This window comes from Elgaria multicarinata, chromosome 3 (genome assembly GCF_023053635.1).
Source record: "Elgaria multicarinata webbii isolate HBS135686 ecotype San Diego chromosome 3, rElgMul1.1.pri, whole genome shotgun sequence".
NCBI classification, from domain to species: Eukaryota; Metazoa; Chordata; class Lepidosauria; order Squamata; family Anguidae; genus Elgaria; species Elgaria multicarinata.
In genome coordinates this window covers 172,589,387-172,613,716 of record NC_086173.1, presented here as the reverse complement: position 1 = coordinate 172,613,716, position 24,330 = coordinate 172,589,387, and the positions used below count along the sequence as shown (strand labels likewise).

The 24,330-nt window shown below is 46.5% G+C and overlaps 2 protein-coding genes across 2 annotated transcripts in view; one reads left to right on the top strand and one right to left on the bottom strand.

The window, feature by feature from the left end:
- Positions 1-24,330, bottom strand: part of LOC134396274 (zinc finger protein 420-like) — a 647,156-nt gene that overhangs the window by 160,957 nt on the left and 461,869 nt on the right. The gene's annotated exons all lie outside the window — the stretch shown is intronic.
- The window catches only part of LOC134396484 (zinc finger protein 420-like), a 28,355-nt gene continuing 25,553 nt past the window's right edge, over positions 21,529-24,330 (top strand). The window contains exons 1-2 of the mRNA XM_063123007.1: positions 21,529-21,603; positions 21,841-22,285. Of these exons, the coding sequence (XP_062979077.1) occupies positions 21,878-22,285 (408 nt within the window). The 5' untranslated portion in view covers positions 21,529-21,603; positions 21,841-21,877. The remainder of the gene's footprint in view (positions 21,604-21,840; positions 22,286-24,330) is intronic.

Here is a 24,330-nt window from a genome sequence, read left to right as displayed (position 1 = left end):
TATTTATTTAATACATTTATATACCACCCCAAAGCCGAAGCTTTCTGGGCGGTTTACAAAAGTTAAAAACAATAAACATTAAAAAGTATACAAAATTTAAAAACCATCAGAAACATAAAAAAACCCACAGTATAAAAACAACAGTATCCGTTTAAAAACAACAGTTCTGGGGGCTGTTAAAAAACAAACTTAGTGTTGTTAAATGCTGCTAAATGCCCGGGAGAAGAGAAAAGTCTTGACCTGGCACCTGAAAGATAACAGTGTTGGTGCTAGGTGAGCCTCATAGGGGAGATAATTCCACAATTGGGGGGCCACCACTGAGAAAGCCCTCTCCCTTGTCGCCATCCTCCGAGCTTCCCTCGGAGTAGGCACCCAGAGGAGGACCTTAGATGTTGAGCGCAGTGTACGGGTAGGTTCATGTTGGGAGAGGCGTTCCATCAGCTATTGTGGTCCCAAGCCGTGTCAGGATGCCCTTCAAGTTACAGAATTCGGAAATTGAGAATGACACCTTAACTGAGGCTGACAATGTGATGCACGTTTTGCTGCAGAGAATTTGAAAAAGCTTACTTCCACAACATGGCCTTCTTCTTTGCCATTCAAGAGATCAACCAGAATCCCATCCTCTTACCCAACATCACCCTGGGCTACAGCATCTATGACAACTATTTCAATGTCAGAATTACATACGACATAATGCTAGATCTCCTGTCTCCTGGGCGTGCAAATATTCCGAACTATGGCTGTGGAAGACAGAATGGCCTCTTGGCTGTTGTAGAAGGTGCTGACTCTGAAATCTCTGCCCATATTTCAACCATGTTGGCCACCTACAAAACACCACAGGTAGGAATGAGGGGGGGGGACGCCGTATAATTGCATATTTCTTTAAAAGTCCTTCAGATGTCTGCAAGGAAAACTACTGTGGCCTCAGCTAGACCTACCTGTTATTGCACGACAGAGGGGTGAAGATCTCATGACATTTTTATCATGAGATCCTCCCTCTGTTTACACGCGGCGTTCAACGGCCTCAGAAGGAGAGGACGTCACGCCCGCCATTTTGTTTTTTGTTTTAAAGAAACAGAAGATAAGCACAAGCACTTGTTTTTTCTTAACAAATAATTTTCCCAGCTCCCACCCTCACCCCCAAGGGGTGCAGAGCTCCTGAGGAGCTCTGTGCCCCATGCTCAGGCCCTGGGTCCTCGCAAGGAACCGCGAGGAACCAGGACAAACCTCGACGCCCGCACACGATTTCCGTGGTCTCAGGCTTAGTGGGCCTAAAGTGTAGGGCGAGATCCTGGAGCATGGGAGGTATCATCTCTCCCTGAACCTGGGATCCCCTGTGCATCATGTAAATGCACAGAAACAATTCCGGGGATCACCCCAGGATTTCACCCTGTCTAGCTAAGGCCTGTGTGTTCCTAGTTCTATATTCAATAACTAAAACCTGCCAGTTTAAGACCAGAGTAAAGGTTATCTCATGTTGGCTCAAGGTCTACAAAGCCTGGAAATTGGAAGATTCAGCTGATGCCCTAACTGACATGCCCTGTGATCAATGATGATGTTGTGCAATGCCACACATTGTGCTTACTTCCAACTTACCCTCCATGGACCCACACTTTCATAGTGTTATATCCTGCATTTTATTCCATGTTTGTAATGACTTGTCATTAGAGTGACCATGCGTCCAGAGTTGCCTGGAATCACCCAGTTTGGGGCACTTGCCCCAGGGGTGTGTGTATTTCAATATTTTAAAAGAATCTCTGGAGAAATTCTGATATCTGAGGACTCTGCTGTCTGAGATGTCTGATGTCTCGCGAGACGTCAGACACTTCATCCTGGAAGTCTTGTGAGACGTGAGACTTCCAGGAGAGGCAGGGAAATCACTAACTTGCTCTCTGGCTTCCTCGCCTCTCAGCAAAAGCTACAAAGAAAGCTTCAAAAGTAGGAATGAGTGAAGTTAATTTCAGATACATTGAATATCTCACTTGTTCTTTATTTCAGAGATTTTAACATTAACTTATTGTGTAGAACAAGTTTGTCTTAATTATGAACTGTAGAATCAGACATATGACCAAGGCCATGTTGAGGTGGGCATGGCCTTTTGGAGGCTGGCCATGTTGCCCTCCTTTTTGGTTTCCAAAATATGGTTACCCTATTTGACATAAGGTGTAGATCTATGTGCTTTTCACAGGTATCTTTCCAGTAGGGCTGTGCACGGACCCTTCATTTAGTTTCGGAGCACGTTTCAGACCATCCGAAACAGGCCCATTTCATTTCAGGTCATTTCAGGACCCATCCACCCCCGTTTCATTTTGAATCCAAATCCAAAGAAAAATTTGGACCTCTGAAACGCTATTTGGACACCATTTTTTTTCCATTGACATGCATTGTCTGAAAAATCACCTATAACTTTTTTTTTATTTTTAATGATAGAACAATGAAATTTGGTGAACTTACAGATACTTTGGAGATGCTTATGCATGTCCAGTTTTAGACAGATCTGTACATCGGTTTTCTTGCAATTAATTTTTAAAAATATGAGTTCCAGTCATTTCAAAGTGCTATAACTTCATCATTTTTCACGAAACACACATATAACTTTGCATCATGATAGAACCTAAGGAGGGCTTGATGCACGGCAGTTTTGAAGCACATAGGTCCATCCGCTGATTTTTATTGATTTTTAAGGTTTTTAGGCAAGTTCAGAAAGGTCAGTGTGTATTGGCAGCCGTGATTGACAAGTTCTTACCTAAATTGCCAGGAGGAACACAGGCAATACTAAGGACAGCCTGTACTTCCTCCTGCCAATTTAGGTAAGAATCACGGCTGCCAATACACATGGAGATTTCTGAAATTGCCTAAAAACCTAAAAAAAATACTAAAAATCAGAGGATTGATCTATGTGCTTCAAAATTGCCATGCCTAAGGATATATTTTGCATCTATCAAGTTGCCAAGTCACATGTCTTTACCTTTAAAAGTGACAGAGATAAATGCATTTTTGTAAATGGGGGATGGTTTGAAGGTAAAATCTTTAAAATAATCCTAAAAATCAGTGGATGTGCAGATGTGCTTCAAAATTGCCATGCATCAAGCCCTGCTTAGGTTCTGTCATGATGCAAAGTTATATGTGTGTTTCTTGAAAAATGAGGAAGTTATAACACTTTGAAATGACTGGAACTCACATTTTTAAAAATTCATTGCAAGAAAACCAATGTACAGATCTATCTAAAATTAGACACGCATAAGCTTCTCTATGGTATCTGTAAGCTCACCAAGTTTCATTGTTCTATCATTAAAAATAAAAAAGTTATAGGCATTTCTTTAGGTCAATGTAATCCTATGGCAAAACAAAACACGGTTTGAGCTAAAATGGTGTCCAAAGCTCCGAATACTTCCGAAACGTTTCGGATTGATCCAAACCGCTTCGGATCATTTCGGACCTCAGCTGAACCATTTCGGATCCATTTCGGAATGGTCCAAAACACCCCTATTCGTTTCAGATTCGGGGTTCCGATCCGAAACGGTGCACAGCTCTACTTTCCAGTATATATGGGCCATTTTTCCATCCATTTGAGAAGCATTTTGTTAGAGGTGTATCACTTCAAGTTTGCTGATTTCCAAGCTTTTCCCTGAAACCCCCCACCACCACCACCCATCTCTTTTGTTCCTCACTAGGTTAGTTATGATTTTGTCTCCCGTGAACTTAAGGGCAAAAAACAGTTCCCATTTTTTTATCGGGTTGTGCCAAAAGACGACGAACATTACCTGGGGATGGTCAAACTGCTCCTGCATTTCAAGTGGACGTGGATCGGTCTCTTTGCTCCAGACAATGACAACGGAGAAAGGTTCATGCGGACGCTGACACCAATGCTCACCAGGCACGGCGTCTGTGTCGCTATCTCAGCCAGAATCCCCAAACTGACTAAATCTAAAATTGAAGCTATCATCGGTTTTGTTCTTACGTGGAGACAGGTCAAGGCGTTTGTTTACTACGCAGAGCCTCGCACTTTCTACAATGGGGTATTGTCTCTAAAACAAATACTTGAAAGGCTGGTAAATCCCACTGAAGGGAAAGTCTGGATCACAACAGCTTTGTGGGACATCACCTCGATGTTTTCCGACAGGAGGCTATATTTCCAGCACAGCCAATACTTCTTATCCTTCTTGATCCAGACAAAGAACAGGCCAAAACATGACAACTTTGATGTGAAAATTATTCTTCCTTTCTGGAACAAAGTATTTCCCTGTTCCTATTCAAAGCACGCATTGTCCATGAAAGGACGGGAAAGGTGTGAAGAGAAGGAGAGATTTCCCATGGACGTGCTCCAACGAAGTCTTTCTCGAGACAACTACAATGTTTACAACAGTGTTCTGATTGTGGCACGTGCCTTACATGCAGCGTTATCGTCTGGGACCAAGCAGAGGGTGTTGGTGGGCAGAGACCGGCTGGAACTTCCAAGGCTTCAGCCATGGCAGGTATTCCCTTTTCCATCACAGATCTCTCTGTGGAAAATTGCGGAATGGCTCAATTGTTGAATCAGTATTTATGGAATCAGAATCTGAGCAATAATCTACACCAAGCAGGATATTGCACTATGAAAGCGGTATATAAAAGGCAGGAGCCACACTACTGCTTTATAGAGGTATTAAAGTGCACTGACAACTGTTGGGGCCCATTGACACATACCGCTTTCATACCGCTATATCCGGCTTGATGCGGCTTCTGTCTTTTATATACCGCTTTCATAGTGCAATATCCTGCTTGGTGTAGATTAAGCCTGCGAAGACCTCAATCAGAGTTGTCTGGTGGAATGCTTTTAGTATGCTTTTAGGATGTTTTTAAGGATGTTTTAACAATGTATACTATGTTTTTAATCAGTATTTTATGTATTTTGTACTTACTGCTGTTACCCGCCTCGATCAAAATGGAGAGGTGGGTAAGAAATAAATGTATTATTCTTATTATTATGTTGCAGATTCCTGGCCCAACCCTAGGGTCATGGGATGTGGCTGCATCCAATTAAGCTACTCCTCTTCTCAGGGCCTTGCTAGACCAGGGGTTAGCGTGGTGCGAGGCCCGTGCTCGTCCCTGTGCGTCCAAATGATGCACAGGGGATCCCGGCCTCAGCCAGGGCTCAAGCTGCCCTGGCACCGCGCTAACCGGAACCGCTTGTAGCATGGTTCTTCCCGTGGTCCCGGCCTCAGGTTGGGCTGAGGGTGGGACTGTGGGCGTGTGGACCGTTCCGCCGCTTTCCCCGGCTACCACACTTACGTGCGAGTAGCCGGGAAAAGCGGCGGACGGGCCACAGTGCTCCTGCCCCCCCTTCCCCCGATTCCCACCCATGACCTCCCCTGGCCTCCTATCCCTCCCTGTCCCCACGTGCATGTCTCATCACACACATACACATGACTCCACCTGCTTTGTCCTGCTGCCGCCGCCACTGCCAATGTCCCCAGCCACTCTGTCCCGCTGCTGCCGCCGCCACTGTCCCCACAGCTGTGGGCAGTGGCGGCAGCGATGGCAGTGGGACAGAGTGGCTGGGGACATCAGCGGAAGCAGGACACAGCAGGTGGGGACAGGGGGGGTGGCGAGACATGCACAAGGGGACGGGGGGGATTGGAGACCAGGGGAGGTCATGGGTGGGAATCAGGGGCAGGGGGGCAGGGGTCCCTATTTTTTTTTTAAAAAAAAAGTCCCTTACCTTGGCCATTGGTGCACTCCTGCGCACGCGGCTGCTTTAAGTGAAAAGAAAATGGCGGACGCGACAGGGCTTCACTCAGCCCCGTCGCCACTTAGGTGTCGATGGGGCCTACAGGCTGTGCTACTTCTAGCGCGGCCTGGCCCCTCCTCACCACCAGATTCGGAGGTAGGTCTAGCAAGGTCCTCTGTCACAATTGGGCAGGTTATGTTGCAAAGCTACTGGTCCATCCTTCACAGGTCCCGTTGCACACGCTTTGCAGATAGCCCCGGCAAGGATGTCACAAATTCACTTGCCAGGAATGAAATGGGGACAAGTCCACCCTGCTTCCACAAATTAATGAGGTGCTAATGAGATGATGAGTTTCCAGTTAGGCAGCGAGCTCAGAGAATTTAAAAAGAAAACATATCCAAGGTGCCACAGGTACGGTGACCATATCAAAAGGAGGACAGGGCTCTTGTATCTTTAACAGTTGCATAGAAAAGGGTAAAACACCATAAAATACATACAACTAATTCAAACGTTTAAAACCAGTGCATCATTAAAAGCAGCACACCATTAAAAAAGGCATCTTAAAATTCAACTGTGTAGGCCTGCCGGAAGAGATCAGTCTTTATGGCTTTCTTAAATTCGGGAAGACTGTTAAGTTGATGAATCTCTCCCAGCAAGCCATTCCACAAACTGGAAGCGGCAGAAGAAAAGGTCCTCTGGGTAATAGTTGTTAACCTTGTTTTTGTTGGCTGGAGCCTAGCTTTGACTGACTGAAGTAGATTCTTCCCAGAGGACCTGCGTGTGCGGGGCGGATTGTATGGAAGAAGGCGATCCCGCAGGTAGCCTGGACCCAAACCATGTAGGGCTTTAAAGGTGAGAACCAACACTTTATACTTCACCCGGAAACTAATTGGCAGCCAGTGAAGAGATTTTAAGACTGGTGTAATGTGGTCACCCCTAGGTGTACCGGTGACCAACCTGGCTGCCCTATTTTGAACTAGTTGAAGTTTCCAGACTAGGCACAAAGGTAGCCCTATGTAGAACGCATTGCAGAAGTCGAGCCTCGAAGTTACCAGCATGTAACTATCATCTCTAGGTCTCCCAATGCTAGGAAGGGGTGTAGCTGGCATATCAGCTGAAGCTGATAGTAGGCACTCCTGGTCATCGCATCTATCTGGGCTGTCATTTGGAGCGACGGATCCAGAAGCACCCCCAAGCAGTGAACACAGTCATCCAGGGGGTGTGTAACCCCATCCAGAACTGGTTGACAGGATACCAGAGGTATACTAGAGTGACCAGATTTAAAAGAGGTCAAGGCACCTGCAGCTTTAACTGTTGTGATAAAGAAGGTATTTCACCAGGTTCTACATATATACAAATGACACCTACTGAAATTCCCTTTTCAGTACAACTGTTAAAGATACAGGAGCCTTGTCCTCCTTTTCATATGGTCACGCTACCATAGGACTCTCTTAAAAAACTGATCAATTTAATGCCTTACTGGCTAATTTTTGCATTTTTTCTCCAAATGTTGTGGTTGCACCAGAAAGCATCAATTTAACTGTTGATTTAATTGATAAAACCCAGAAATATTTGGGGTAGGTGGGTTAGGGTTAAAGATTAAGTTTTAAGTTAGGGTTAGGAATTAATTTTTAGGTATGAGTTTTTTTATTTATCAATTACTACTTGTTCAAAAATACACACTAGAGGCCTTCAAGAGGCAGCTGGACAGCCATCTGTCAGGGATGCTTTAGGGTGGATTCCTGCATTGAGCAGGGGGTTGGACTTGATGGCCTTGTAGGCCCCTTCGAACTCTGCTATTCTATGATTCTATGATACACTGGAGAGTTAAAACACATTACGCAATGGGTCTTTGTTACAGTTCTTGTCAAGGTGGCTGCTGCCATTTTGAATATGGTTGACAAGACACCACCAGTTCTAAAATAGCCCACAAACAACCTGCCCTTGTGGGGTCTGGGAAGCCACTGCACGAGGTGGGGGTGGGGGCTTGGATCGCCAACCTGAAATCCTGAAATAACCTGAAATAAATTTATTTATTTATTTTATTACATTTATATCCCACCTTTTTTCCTCCAAGGAACCCAATGTGGCATACATAATCCTCCTCCTCTCCATTTTATCCTCACAACAACAACCCTGTGAGGTAGGTTGGGCTGAGAGTCTGTGACTGGCCCAAAGTCACCCAGTGGGTTTCCATGACCAAGCGGAGACTAGAACCTGGATCTACCAACTCTAGGGTGACCCTATGAAAAGGAGGACAGGGGTCCTGTATCTTTAACAGTTGCATAGAAAAGGGAATTTCAGCAAGTATCATTTGTATATATGGAGAACCTGTTTAAATTTCTTCTTAATCACAGCAGTTAAAGCTGCAGGAGCTATACTAGAGTGACCAGATTTAAAAGATGGCAGGGCACCTGCAGCTTTAACTGTTGTGATGAAGAGGAAATTTCCCCAAGTTCCCCAAATATCCAAATGACACCTGCTGATATTCCCTTTCAATACAACTGTTACAGATACAGGAGCCCTGTTCTCCTTTTCATAGGGTCACCCTAACCTACTCCCATTCCAACGCTTTAGCCACTACAGCACACTGGCTCTCACACCATTGCAAACAGGTCACAGTGGTCTGCAGGCAAACCTGTATATGCACATTTTCAATTGCAATTGCTCTACCGCATTTCACTTGAGCTTTCTTTCTTTGTGTTCAATAAAATTTTCATTGCTTGAAGAAGCTGTTGTGTATACATTTGTGTCTGTCTGGATTGTTCTGATTCCCCCTTCTTTTGCCACAGCCATCCTTTAAAGCAAATGCACGTCTTGAGAATGTGCAGAAGTTTGGACGTGCATCTAGAAAAGCACATTCGGCCCTCTTTTTGTATCTGGTTATGCTTAGCAGGGCTCCTGCAGCTTTATAGAATCATAGAATAGCAGAGTTGGAAGGGACCTACAAGGCCATCGAGTCCAACTTCCTGTTCCATGCAGGAATCCACCCTAAAGCATCCCTGACAGATGGTTGTCCAGCTGCCTCTTGAAGGCCTCTAGTGTGGGAGAGCCCACAACCTCCCTAGGTAACTGGTTCCATTGTCGTACTGCTCTAACAGTCAGGAAGTTTATAGAAGTTATTTACGTGTGGTGGTGAAGAGGGAATTTCATCAGATGCTGCATGCATACAAATGACACCTGCTGAAATTCCCTTTTCAATACAACTTTTAAAGATACTGGAGCCCTGTCCTCCTTTCCATATGGTCACCCTATGCATTCATCCCTAAATTATCTAATCCAGCCCATATCAAGATTTAATTATTTATTTATTGCATTTTTGTACCACCCAATAGCTGAATGATACCCTCAAGCTGGGTTTAAACAAATCCCATAAGCCTCTGCTACTATGAGTGAGGGAGGAAGCAGCAGCCAGGCACCTCTCCACCGTGCCTGGGTCCAGCTCCAGCTGAGAGCCCCCTCCCTCCTGCTACCAACTGTCACTGCAGAGGCCACCAGTGAGGGAGGAAGCAGCAGCCAGGTACCTCTACACCATGCCTGGGTCCAGCTCCAGCTGAGAGCCCCCTCCCTCCTGCTACCAACTGTCACTGCAGAGGCCACCAGTGAGGGAGGAAGCAGCAGCCAGGCACCTCTCCATCATGCCTGGGTCCAGCTCCAGCTGAGAGCCCCCTCCCTCCTGCTACCAACTGTCACTGCAGAGGCCACCAGTGAGGGAGGAAGCAGCAGCCAGGCACCTCTCCACCGTGCCTGGGTCCAGCTCCAGCTCAGAGCCCTCTCCCTCCTGCTGTCAACTGTAACTGCTGAACTTTGCAACTAAGATTGTAGTGCCTGAATTTGCTTTCCTTTCCCCCCTCCTCCTCCTCCTCCTCCCTCCCAATCCCCTTTCCTTTTGTGTCATGTCTTTTAGATTGTAAGCCTGTGGGCAGGGACTGTCAAGAAATACTTTTGTAAGCCGCCATGAGAGCCTTTTTTGGCTGAATGGCGGCATAAAAATCCTTAAATAAATAAATAAATAAATAAAAATGAACAATGGCCATGTTAGTCAGGGATTATGGAACTTGTAGTCCAATGAAAATGGAGGGCAACAGGTTTGGGAAGGCTGATCAAAAAAACTTGAATGCTAGCCTTCCTCCAAAGTGCCTCAGGTTAAAAAAAAAAGTATGCAAAATCACACATGTGTGATCCACAACCACTACAATTTCAGAAGGCACATGCTATAGTCTTGATGAATGGGAAATCCCTTCTCAAAATGGACAGGGCTGAAGTAACCAGCAGTGTTTCTGCTTTTGTCTGCCTTCCTAGCTTCACCCTTTTCTGAGAAATGTTGGGGTTTACAATATTTCAATGGATGGATTGTACCGGGATGGCAGTGGGAAAGTGGCAGCCAACTTAGATATTTTGATGAACCGGGTGGTGCCACCCAAAAACTCGTTGGTGTCAGTGAAAATTGGGAGTCTTGAGAGACAGGTATCCCCGGACCAGAAGTTCAACATTGACAAGGATGCCATTGTGTGGCTTAACCAGGTGAGGGAAACTATATATGTATGCATCTACGTATGCCATGGAATTATAGAACTGTGGAGTTGGAAGGGACCACAAACATCATCTAGTCCAACCCTCTGCAAATGTGCAGGAAAACCCATTAAACCATCCATGAGAGGTGGCTGTCCAGCCTCTTCTTAAACACCTCCAGAGTTGGAGACCCCATAACCTCCACAGGTAGAGATCTTACCGGCAGGAAGGTTACATCAACTGGGGCTGTAGCTAGATCTCAGGTTTATCCCAGGATCGTCCAGGGGTCAAACCTATTCATCTAGGTGACACACAGGGGATCCAGTGCTCAGGCAGGGGCGAACCCTGGATCATCCCAGGATAAACCTTAGGACGACCTGGGATTGTTTAGCTTGAGAAGAGGAGGCTAAAGGGAGACATGACAGAGGTGTACAAAATTATACATGGTATGGAGAATGTGGATAGGGAGACATTTTTCTCCCTCTCTCAAAATACTAGAACCTGGAGTCATCCCATGAAACTGAGTGGTGGGAGATCCAGGACAAATAAAAGGAAGGACTTCTTCACACATAGGTGATGGCCACCAATCTGGATTGCTTTAAAAGAGGGTTGGATAAGTTCCTGGAGGAGAAGGCTATCCATGGCTACTAGCCCTGATGGTTGTGTGCTATCTCCAGTATCTGAGGCAATAAGCTTGTGTGCACCAGTTGCTGTGGAACATGGGTGGGAGGGTGCTGTTGCACCATGTCCTGCTTGTTGGTCCCTGGCTGATGGCTGGTTGGCCACTGTGTGAACAGAGTGCTGGACAAGATGGACCCTTGGTCTGATCCAACATCAGGGCTCTTCTTATGTTCTTATAAAAGTTTTCCTTAAATTTAATTGAATTTTAAATTTGCCTTTCAATAAAGTGCTGCTTTTAATAATGTATTAGTTTTAAATGTTTTAATTAGTTATACGATGTTCACATTCGTGTTGTACCCCACCTCAATCCAGAGGGAGAAGGAAAGGAACCTCTCATGCAAGCACTGAGTCTTTACTGACTCTTGGAGGGTCATCTTTCGCTGACGGTTTTTAGGCAGGCCTTATAGCGGGGTGGTTTGCCGTTGCCTTCCCTGGCCATTATTACCTTTCCCCCAGCTAACTGAGTACTCATTTTACCGACCTCGGGAGGATGGAAGGCTGAGTCGACCTGAGCCGGCTGCCTGAAACCAGCTTCCGCTGGGATCGAACTCAGGCCGTGGGGAGAGTTTCAGCTGCAGAAACTGCTGCTTTACCACTCTGTGCCACACGAGGCTCCTAGAGGGAGAGGCGGGTAACAATTATTATTATTATTATTACTATTATTAAATCTAGGCAGCTGTAACTTTTACCCATTATTTTGGGTCCTAATTTCTGTGGCCATGGAAAATAACAATAACAACAACAGCAACAACATATTGCTTATTAGCCAGTCAGCCATGCGCATACAGAGACATAATAAAATACTCCTCTCGCCAGAGGGACAACCAAAATACACCACAAGTTCCTTCAGCCTGTATGTATTTGGTGAATGGTGCTCCACAGAGTTAACAGTGAAATCCAGATTAAAAGAAAAACTTAAATTATGACATAAAAGCTATGAAATGAAAACACCAGCTTGCCACATCTCAAAGGCATCAAGTTGGGGGATGTTTTTTTCCAGAAATACACCAAAGCTTCCAAATATACCACTAAAACATTTCCCTTCCATGTTGCTTGTCGTTATGGGCAGACCTTGCCTCATTCGAGGTGTACCAGAAGCTGCCTCCCTGGATATGTGAAGGTGATTCCGGAAGGAAAGCCCATTTGCTGCTATGGCTGTGCTCCGTGTGCAGAAGGGACCATCTCCATCCAGGAAGGTAAGGAGATTCCAGAAGAAAAGGAAGTCTTATTTATATTTATTTATTTATTTATTACATTTCTATACCGCCCAATAGCCGAAGCTCTCTGGGCGGTTCACAAAAATTAAAACCATCATAAAACAACCAACAGGTTAAAAGCACAAATACAAAACACAGTATAAAAAGCACAACCAGGATAAAACCACGCAGCAAAATTGATATAAGATTAATTTAAAACACAGAGTTAAAACAGTAACATTTAAATTTAAGTTAAAATTAAGTGTTAAAATACTGAGTGAATAAAAAGGTCTTCAGCTGGCGACGAAAGGAGTACAGTGTAGGCGCCAGGCGGACCTCTCTGGGGAGCTCGTTCCACAACCGGGGTGCCACAGCGGAGAAAGCCCTCCTCCTAGTAGCCACCTTGGGGAACAGGGCAAAGGTGCACTTTGAATACCCAAGCTTAAACAAGGGTAAAATAAGCTGAATATGAGCCAACAGTGCGATATGGCTGCAAGAAAGGCAAATGCTATTTTGAGCTGCATTAATAGAAGTATAGCTTCCAAATCACGTGAGGTACTGGTTCCTCTCTATTCGGCCCTGGTTAGGCCTCATCTAGAGTATTGCGTCCAGTTCTGGGCTCCACAATTCAAGAAGGAAGCAGACCAGCTGGAGCATGTTCAGAGGAGGGCAACCAGGATGATCAGGGGTCTGGAAACAAAGCCCTATGAAGAGAGACTGAAAGAATTGGGCATGTTTAGCCTGGAGAAGAGAAGATGGAGGGGAGACATGATAGCACTCTTCAAATACCTAAAAGGTTGTCACACAGAGGAGGGCCAGGATCTCTTCTCGATCCTCCCAGAATGCAGGACACGGAATAACGGGCTCAAGTTAAAGGAAGCCAGATTCCAGCTGGACATCAGGAAAAACTTCCTGACTGTTAGAGCAGTGCGATGGTGGAATCAGTTACCTAGGGAGGTTGTGGGCTCTCCCACACTAGAGGCCTTCAAGAGGCAGCTGGACAAGCATCTGTCAGGGATGCTTTAGGGTGGATTTCTGCATTGAGCAGGGGGTTGGACTCGATGGCCTTGTAGGTCCCTTCCAACTCTGCTATTCTATGATTCTATGATTCTAAGGAGGACAATTTCCTGGACAAGGTGCATTGTGACATCTTACATGAGGGTTTCATTTAAAAACCTGTGATTAATCTTCCTTGGGTGATACTGGGTCTCAGGAACAGCAGATATGTGCTTTTTATACTGTATTTTGTATTTGTGTTTTTAGACTGTTGGTTGGTTTATTATGGTTTTAATTTTTGTAAACTGCCCAGAGAGCTTCGGCTATTGGGCGGTATAAAAATTTAATAAATAAATAAATATAAATAAATAAATATAGCAATTCTGGAATAAGGCTCCACCTCAAAACATATTTTAAGGAATCTAGTAGCCAATAGCCTAATAGATACGCAAAATAGATATTGATGTTATCTGAATCACTCTTCTCCTTATTCTCCACAGATGCAGATCATTGCACCAGATGTCCGGAAGATCAGCATCCAAACAAGGACCGAAATCAATGTATCCCCAAAGTTATAACCTTCCTCTCCTTTGGAGGATATTTGGGGATTACTCTGGCTTCCTTTGCCCTATTCTTGTCATTAGCTGCAGGCTTCATATTAGGAACCTTCATTAAACATCTAGAAACTCCCATAGTCAAAGCCAACAACCGGGACCTCTCCTACGTTCTCCTCATCTCCCTCCTGCTTTCATTCTTGTCCTCCTTCCTCTTCATTGGCCACCCCAGGAAAGCCACCTGCCTTCTCAGACAAACAGCCTTCAGCATCATCTTCTCAGTTGCTGTTTCTTCTGTTTTGGCAAAAACAATCACTGTGGTGCTGGCCTTCCTGGCTACAAAGCCAGGGAACAAGGCAAGGAGATGGCTTGGGAAGACATTGGCCAACTCAATTGTCATTTCCTGTTCTACTGTTCAAGTTGTCATCTGTACCATTTGGCTGGGAGTCTCTCCCCCATTCCCTGACTCTGACATGCACTCACAGTCCAGAGAAATCATCTTGCAATGTCATGAAGGGTCTGCTACCATGTTCTATGCTGCCCTTGGCTACATGGGCTTCCTGGCTGTCATCTGCTTCATGGTGGCTTTCCTAGCTAGGAAGTTGCCTGGGTCCTTCAATGAAGCCAAGCTGATCACCTTCAGCATGCTGGTCTTCTGCAGCGTTTGGGTGTCCTTTGTGCCCACCTACCTGAGCACCAAGGGGAAATACATGGTGGCCGTGCAGGTCTTCTCCATCTTGGCCTCCAGTGCTGGGCTGCTGGGCTGCATCTTTCTTCCCAAGTGCTACATAATTATACTGAGGCCTCATCTGAATACAAAGACGCATCTAACGACTAAAACTAAAGATGACCTCTGATTCTTACATTAGTATTTTCATCATTCAAGCTAGAGATGTGAATTTGGAGAGTGAGGGGAGCAGGGCAAATTTGAAATAAAGAAATTCCCAGCCCCCCCAACCTCCCCCATAGATTATATACATACATACACATACATACACAAAGAGTATTTTCTTTTATATTTTTGAATAGAATCATAGAATCATAGAATAGCAGAGTGGAAAGGGGCCTACAAGGCCATCGAGTCCAACCCCCTGCTCAATGCAGGAATCCACTCTAAGGCATCCCTGACGGATGGTTGTCCAGCTGCCTCTTGAAGGCCTCTAGTGTGGGAGAGCCCACAACCTCTCTAGGTAACTGATTCCATATTTTATTCATATTTTATGAATAAAATATTTATAAAAGACGCAGTTCCACATATTTCACTCTGGCCTTTTCCCGCCCACCCCCGAAATGAATCCTAAAAGCTATATTATGTAAATTTCTGGACATTTTGAATCCATTGGTTTTTGCTTGTTTCAAGTACCTGTCCTACATTCTCCTCCTACCCATCCTGATTTCCTTTTTGTCCTCTTTCCTCTTCATTGGCCAGCGAAGTTAAATGACCTGCCTCCTCTGACTCACGGCCTCCAGCATAGTGTTGCCATATTCTGAATCTACAAAATCGGGACAATTTTTTTTGGGGGGGGGGGCTAGGACTTTAAAAAAAAACAAACGAGCAATGTGTAAAGGTCTAGGGAAAGCCCAATTTTTCAATTAAAACTTCAACATCTTAAATTCACTGCAACTTACTTCCAAGTAACAGATTTGAGGCTCGCAACGCAAATCCAAGGTGGTGGATTGTTAAAGGGTGATTTTTGAGGGGGAGTGACTTTCCTTTCCTTTCTCCCCTCTCTCCTTTCCTCTCCTTCACCCCCTTGTCCCCCACTCACTCACTCCCTCCTGTCCCCCACAAAATTCTTTCCTCCCCCACAAATAACCCAGCAGCTCCGCCTCGTGCTTACCCAGAGAGCCGGCCAGAGAGCTTCGGCTATTGGGCGGTATAAAAATGTAATAAATAAATAAATAAATAAATAAATAAATACCCTAAAGGTCTGACCACAACCAGCCAAGCTCACCAAACTCCTTTGCATTGCCTGGGACTCAGGGAGCCTGAGGAGAGCACGTGCGCCGTTCCTTGCTGTTGTCCTTCCTCTACGCAGCCGCAGGTGCAGTAAGGTGAGTCTCGCTGAGTGACTCAGATGAGCCTGTGGAGGAGCGGTGATGCTCTGGAAAAAGCACCGGATTGATGCGTCTTTTTCTCTGCTGCTGCCACTCCTCTAAGCAGGCTCAAGGCACCATTTTGGAGGTCAGAATTTCTCCGTCCGGCTGGATCAAGAGTCCGGGTTTCTTGCCCATCCAGTTGGGACATTTCAGAATCTCCTGGAAACTGGCACATTCCCGGTTTTCCAGAATGTATGGCCACCCTACTCCAGCACCGTCCTCTCAGGCCGCAACTAGACCTAAGGTTTATCCCAGGATTGTTCATCTAAGTGCCACACAGGGCATCCAGCGCTCAGGCAGGGATGAACCCGGGATGATTCTGGGATAAACTTTAGGTCTAGCTACGGCCTCTGTTACCATCTCTTCCTCAGGACAAATAAAAGGAAGGACTTCTTCACCCAGCACTATGGAATTCACTACCACAAGATGTAGTGACGGCTACCAGTTTGGATGGCTACTAGCCCTGATGGCTATGTGCTTCCACCATTATCAGAGGCAGTAACCCTATATACTCCAGTTGCTGGGGAACATGGGCGGGAGGGTGCTGTTGCACTGTGTCCTGCTTTGTTGGTCCCTGGACAACAGCAGGTTGGCCACTGTGCACACAGAGTTCTGGATTCGATGGACCCTTGGTCTGATCCAGCAAGGCTTGTCTACTTTGAAAAGGGTTCCCAATTTTGTGAAGTTGGGGGTCATCTCCTCTTGATGGAGCACCCATTCTTTTGATGGCTTTGACAGTAGGGTGATCAACCTTATTGTTTTCAGCCAGGAACAACTATTGTTGCCATGTGATCACATTCCCCTTTCGTGTCATGATAGCCATGACACAAATTTACACATTTTTGTATGTGTAAAATGTATCAACCCTCCTCCCAAGTTTTGTACATGCAGTGTGCTGGCTTTTCATCATTTTCAATCACAGCTGAAGAACCAGTACCAACCAGGTCCTCACTATTAAACATGTTGGTCTCCTGGACCATCTACCTTTTGGCAGGAGCTCCAACCCAAATCTCTTAGAGGGGGACACATTCTGGAGGCCCACTGACCCTCGGACAACACCAGAGAGAACACGCCAAGGAAGTCAGAGTGATCTTGATAGGCTGGAGTGCTGGGCTGAAAACAACAGAATGAAATTTAAGAGGGTTAAGTTCTACACCTAGGAAAAAGAAACCAAAGGCACAATTACAAGTTGGGGGATACTTGGCTCAGCAATACTACAAACGAGAAGGATCTTGGCATTGTTGTAGATCACAAGCTGAATTTGACCCAACAGTGCGATATGGCTGCAAGAAAGGCAAATGGTATTTTGGGCTGCATTAATAGAAGTATAGCTTCCAAACCACGTGAGGTCCTGGTTCCTCTCTATTCGGCCCTGGTTAGGCCTCATCTACAGTATTGCATCCAGTCCTGGGTTCCACAATTCAAGAAGGATGCAGACAAACTATAGCATGTTCAGAGGAGGGCAACCAGGATGATCAGGGGTCTGGAAACAAAGCCCTATGAAGAGAAACTGAAAGAACTGGGCATGTTTAGCCTGGAGAAGAGAAGATCGAGGGGAGTCATGATAGCACTCTTCAAATACTTGAAAGGTTGTCACACAGAGGAGGGCCAGGATCTCTTCTCGATCCTCCCAGAGTGCAGGACACGGAATAACAGGCTCAAGTTAAAGGAAGCCAGATTCCAGCTGGACATCAGGAAAAACTTCCTGACTGTTAGAGCAGTACGACAATGGAACCAGTTACCTAGGGTGGTTGAATGACACCTGCTGAAATTCCCTTTTCAATGCAACTGTTAAAGATGCAGGAGCCCTGTCTTCCTTTCCATAGGGTCACCCTATATTTTGTATGTGGTCAAGAGGGCTATACTCCTGTAGCTTTAACTGTGGTGACGAAGAGGGAATTTCACCAGGTGCTGCATGCATAGAAATGACACCTGCTAAAATTCCCCCTTTCTAAATAACTGTTATTTAGAAGCAGGAGCCCTGCCCTCCTTTCCATAGGGTCAACCTAATTCACGGCCCCACCAAAATCGGAGCCACCAGCCTGGCTCCATCTCAGGGTTAAAGTGAGCGGTGCTGGATTCCTAGAGCGGCCCCTGAAACGGGGGGGGGGGCTGTGTGTGGGGTGGGTGGGGAGGGACACGGCTCGGGCTGCTCACGTCCGGCCCCGCCCCCTCCCGTGGGAAAGGAGGCTGGGATTTTCCCACGCGCGGCGCGGCTCCCTGCGCTGGGCGGGTGAGTGCCAAGGGCGCGCGTGGCGGGGCAGCCAGGGGGGAGACGCAGGGGTGGGGGTGGGCGGGCGTTGGGTGCCCCCCACCCCCAGACACAGATGCTCAGGCATAGACTGGGGACAAAGAGGCAGCGAGAGGGAGAGATCGCGCTTCCCCCATCACCCCATAGCCTGAGCTGCTGACCCATCTGGGGTGGGTGGGTGACCTTCGCGACACCCCCTTTTTAGGAACTCTGCACACCCTAATCCTAACGGCGCGGTGACAGGGGAGGCTGGTGGCTGCGATGTCACTGGGGCTGTGAATCTACTCCGGGTTTCAGTCTGCAGCTACCTAGGTGCTGAACCCAATCGCCCCAAGGGGTTCAGCACCATGGCCAGCGCCTGGAGAATCCTGACCGCCGCACAGCCCCACTGAGACCATCAGATTCCACAGGGACCCAGGCACACAGCACACAGGGCAGGAGTTAAACTATGGAACTCACTCCCACAAGATGTAGTGATGGCTGCCAATTTGGATGGATTTAAAAGGGGGTTGGATCGATTCATAAAGGAGGAAAAGGCTATCATAGAATCATAGAGTTGGAAGTGGCCTACAAGGCCATCGAGTCCAACCCCCTGCTCAATGCAGGAATCCACCCTAAAGCATCCCTGACAGATGGTTGTCCAGCTGCCTCTTGAAGGCCTCTAGTGTGGGAGAGCCCACCACCTCCCTAGGTCACTGATTCCATTGTCGTACTGCTCTAACAGTCAGGAAGTTTTTCCTGATCTCCAGCCGGAATCTGGCTTCCTGTAACTTGGTGTTCATCACTGGCACCAAGTGAAGAACCTCAACCCCCTGCTCAATGCAGGAATCCACCCTAAAGCATCCCTGACAGGTGGTTGTCCAGCTGCCTCTTGAAGGCCTCTAGCGTGGGAGAGCCCACAACCTCACCAGGCAACCTCACCAATCAATGTGGTGTAGTGGCTAGTGTGTCAGACTGGGAGTCGGGAGATCCGAGTTCTAGTCCCCCCTCGCCCATGGAAACCCCCTGGGTGACTTTGGGCCAGGCACAGACTCTCAGCCCAACCTACCTCACAAGGTTGTTGTTGTGAGGATAAAATGGAGAGGAGGAGGAGGATTACATGCGCCGCCTTGGGTTCCTTGCAGGAAAAAAGGTGGGATATAAATGCAATAATAAATAAATAAATAAATTGTGTTCTACCTTCAGTATTTTAGGCAGTAAGCCTGTGTGCACCAGTTGCTGGGGAACATGGGTGGGAGGGTGCTGTGGCACCATGTCCTGCTTTGTTGGTCCCTGTTCGACAGCTAGCTGGCCACTGTGTGAACAGAGTGTGAACAGAGTGCTGGGCTAGTTGGACTTTCGGTCTGATCCAACAGGGCTCTTCTTATTTTCTTAACTGATCTGGGCTGCCCTGAGGATGGGTTTCAAATCGCTTTGTATTTGCGAAGAAAAGAAGAAAAGGTTTTTTGTATTAATTCCTGGAGGAGGAGACTATTATCAATAGGTACTAGTCCTGATGGCTATGTATCAGATACTTACTGCTTCAGTATCAGAGGCAGTAAGCCTGTGTGCACCAGTTGCTGGGGAACATGGATGGGAGGGTGCTGTTGCACCATGTCCTGCTTTGTTGGTCCCCGGCCGACAGCTAGTTGGCCAATGTGTGAATAGTGTGCTGGACTAGATGGACCCTGGGTCTAATCCAGCATCTTCTTATGTCCTTATGGTCCATCTAGTCCAGTGGTTCCCAAAGTGGGTGGTAGGATTGCATAGGGGGGCATTAAGAGGCAAAGGGGCGGCAGGGGGCGTTTGAGGTGGTCTTTTCCGAGAAGCGCCTCTCCAGAAGGTCTTAAAATCCAGGGATATTTTTATGGGAGAAGGTAGGTTGGTCCCAAGCCATACAGGGGAAGAATCCACACATGTATTAATACCGTTTGAGAAGAGTCCTTTTAACGGTGAATTGAAATGTTTCAATAGCACCAAAACGCTAATGAAGAGACATATCCTGCTTGGTGTGCCCCGCCATGCTGGCTGCAAAACAGAGGCGTTCGCTCTCTTTTCCCTCCCACCCTCCCTCCCTCGGCAAGCCTGCGTTGGTACTTCAGATTTTAAATAAATATTCAATTAATTGTTACTGTTTTGAATTTTATTGTTATTATCTTCCTTAGTGGGTTGTTGAAAACCGCTATTCTGAATAATGATTTTTTATAGGGTAGGGTAGGGGGGCACTGGGCATGAGTTTGTGGAACCAAGGGGGCGGTGACCTGAAAAAGTTTAGGAACCACTGATCTAGCCCAATCTTGTTGACAGCGACAGGTAGCTGCAGCTCTACTGGGCTTCTGGCAGGATTCTTACCTAGCCCTATCTGGAGATTCCAAGTATCAAACATGGGACGTTCTGCATTCAAAGCAGTTGCTGTATCACTGAGCCAAGGCCCCTCAGGCCAAGAGGGACAGTGTTGCGTGAGGAGACCCACCAAGATCCGTTGAGGTGGTGTTTTAATCTGCTGGGCAGGATCTACACTAGTCATTACACCGTTGTTTAAGTGCATTGTTGCGTCCTCCCTTGCTACGTTACAAAATGCAACTTGAGCCCAGTCAATCGAAATACCTTTTCTTCTATCGTTTTACCCGGGCACACTCTTCTTTAGAACGTTCTTCATTAGCTCTGAAGTAAACCTCCTTCTTCTGGTGACTCTGAGCTAGACCTGCCGGGATAAGCTGGCAGGGAGGCGGGGCGACGCGTAGGGACGAGGGAAGCCCTGCAGCGTCTTAAAGGGGCCACGTGCGCCCCGAAAGAGAAGCGGTTTTTTTAAAAAATTAAGCCTCTGTCCCCTCTTTCACCACCCTCCCTCCCTCTCCCCCTCCCCCTTGTCGCGTTGTGCCAGCTCTCCCTCCCCTAGAAAAGCCCTCACGTCCTAATCAGGAAGCAAAGACCATGGTCACGAGACATGACTTTGAAAGACGGCTTTGAATACAACGAAAGGTTGGGGCACATTGTTAGTTTTAAAACGATTTTAACAGAAAGTGGAACGGTTTTAAAAGTCAGAAGAAACGTAACAACAACAGCATCACGTGACTGCTGACGTCATCTCTGCCAACTTGTTACGTTTCATCTAGACAAGTGTAGACGGGCTCCTGGTCTAACTTGAGGTGAGGATAGAAATGTAAGAAGAGCCCTGCTGGGTCAGACCAATGGTCCATCTAGTCCAGCGTTCTCTTCCCACAATGGCCAACCGGTTGCACATAGGAAACCCACAAGTAGGACGTGGTGCTACAGCACCCTGCTACCCATGTTCCCCAGCAACTGGCATAGAGAGAGACACTGCCTCTGATACTATGTATCCAAAGCCATGGGTAGCCTTCTCCTCCCTGAATTTGCCCAGTCCTCTTTTAAAGCCACTCAAACTAGTGGCCATCACTACATGAACTTCAGTGATAATAAAGGTTTGTAATTTGGCCTTCAAGCATTTGGATCCTGCTGTCTGTAGCTGCTGTGGAGGGATCTGCCCATACAGCCTTCCTCAGAACGACAATACACATTAGACAGAGTGGTAGGGTGGGCACCTACGAAATCCAAAATCCGTCATACGTCCAAAAGCCATCGTTCAAAACCTTCTCATTAATGGTGAGTATACCATTATAGTGTGGGCCCTCCCACACGAGAGGCCTTCAAGAGGCAGCTGGACAACCTTCTGTCAGGGATGCTTTAGGGTGGATTCCTGCATTGAGCAGGGGGTTGGACTCGATGGCCTTGTAGGCCCCTTCCAACTCTGCTATTCTATGATTCTATGATACAGGAGGTCTTGCGTTCTCTGCTAGATATGGTTTCCCCCCACTTAATGTATGCTGTCTTTGCCTTCAGAAAGAAATTGGAGGCTGAGTTGGAGCACAGAGCAAAGATGGAAGAGAGAAACGCATCTGTCCATGGAGGAGAAAGTGGCCATGTGGTTGATGAGATGGGGAGGTGCGTCTGGGAAAGAACAGAGGAGAAGACCCTGGGTCTGGACAATGGAAATACAGCAGCAGAGTGCCGGCATTTCAGGGGTTTCTCCTACCTGGAGGCTGAGGGACCCCGAGAGGTTTGCAGCCGACTCCACCACCTTTGCCGCCAGTGGCTGAAGCCAGAAAGGAACACGAAAGCTCAGATGCTGGATCTGGTGGTCCTGGAGAAGTTCCTGGCTGTCCTGCCCCCAGAGATGGAGAGCTGGGTCAGAGAATGTGGAGCAGAGACCAGTTCCCAGGCGGTGGCCCTGGCAGAAGGCTTCCTCCTGAGCCGGGCAGAGGTCAAGGAGCAGGAAGAGAAGCAGGTGAGAAAGAATTTCATCCTGATAAGATCCAGAGAGCTAAGAATTCACGGAAGAGTGCTCTAACCGTTTTCAACCAGTGTGGTGTAGTGGCTAAAGTGTTGGACTGGGAGTCGGGAGATCCGGGTTCTAGTCCCCACTCGGCCATGGAAATTCACTGGGTGACTCTGGGCCAGTCACAGACTCTCAGCCCAACCCACCTCACAGGGTTGTTGTTGTGAGGATAAAATGGAGAGAAGGAGGATTATGTATGCTGCCTTGGGTTCCTTGCAGGAAAAAAGGCGGGATATAAATGCAATAATAAATAAAAATAAATAAAATAAATAAAGCAGTTGCCCATTGTTTTCTAGAAATAATCTAAGGAGGAATGTAGGAATATATATATATATTTATATATAGTAGAATTATAACATAGAAGGAAACACAATAGTAGTATAAACAATATAACATTGATTAAAAAAGAGAAGTGTCTATATCATCTAACATCACTGTAGCCAGGATTGCTAAAGACACCAAATTATTTAGGGTTGTTAAAACACAAAGGGATTTTGAGGTGCTCCAAAGGGATCTCTCCAAGCTGGGAGAGTGGGCATCCAAATGGCAGATGCGGTTCAATGTAAGCAAGTGTAAGGTGATGCACGTTGGGGCAAAAAACCCACCCAATTTCAAGTATAACTTGATGGCATCTGAGCTGGCGGTGATTGAACAAGAAAGAAATCTTGGGGTTGTGGTGGACAGATCAATGAAAAGGTCCACCCAGTGTGCCGCCACCATAAAGAAGGCAAACTCCATGTTAGGCATTCTAAGAAAAGGAATTGAGAATAAAACAGCCAGTATCATACTGCCTTTATACAAATTGATGGTGCAACCACACTTAGGATGCTGTGTACAGTTCTGGTCACCACACCTAAAAAAGGATATTATAGAGCTGTAAAAAGTGCAGAAAAGGGCAAATAAAATGATTAAGAGGCTGGAGCATCTCTATGAGGGAAGGCTACATCAACTGGGATTGTTTAGTTTGGAAAAAAGGGGAGACATGATACCCAGTTGAATTTTAAGATGCCTTTTTTAATAGTGTTCTGCTTTTACTGATGCACTGGTTTTAAACGTTTGAATTCGTTTTATGTATTTTATGGCGTTTTTATTTGTGTTGTACCCTGCCTCGATCCAGATTATTATTATTATTATTATTATTATTATTATTATTATTACAAAATTATTATTACAAAATTATTATTTTGTAATAATAAAAATATTATTGTAATAATAAAAAGGCTTTCAGTGGCTACGAGTCCTGATGGCTGTGTGCTACCTCCAGTATCAGGCAGTAAGCCTTGGTGCACCAGTTGCTGGGGAACATGGATGAGAGACTGAAAGAACTGGGCATGTTTAGCCTGGAGAAGAGAAGATTGAGGGGAGACATGAGAGCACTCTTCAAATACTTAAAAGGTTGCCACACAGAGGAGGGCCAGGATCTCTTCTCGAGCCTCCCAGAGTGCAGGACACGGAATAACGGGCTCAAGTTAAAGGAAGCCAGATTCCAGCTGGACATCAGGAAAAACTTCCTGACTGTTAGAGCAGTACGACAATGGAATCAGCTACCTAGGGAGGTTGTGGGCTCTCCCACACTAGAGGCATCAAGAGGCAGCTGGACAACCATCTGTCAGGGATGCTTTAGGGTGGATTCCTGCACTGAGCAGGGGGTTGGACTTGATGGCCTTAGAGGCCCCTTCCAACTCTGCTATTCTATGATTCTATGATTCTATGATAGGAGGGTGTTGTTGCACTTGTGTCCTGCTTGTGGGTCCCTGTTCAACAGCTGGTTGGCCACTGTGTGAATCTAATGCTGGATTAGATGAACCCTTGGTCTGATCCAGCGTCAGGGCTCTTCTGATGTTCTCATAATCATTCTACTCAGATGGCTAGTATGTTATTAAAGATCAACCAACAAGGGACGTCTATTGTACTGAGTAGTTAGGGCTCGACCCCTTGAAAGGGACTGTGAAATTGGGGAAGGGAGAGGTTCTTGCAACAGGTAGAGCCGGGGC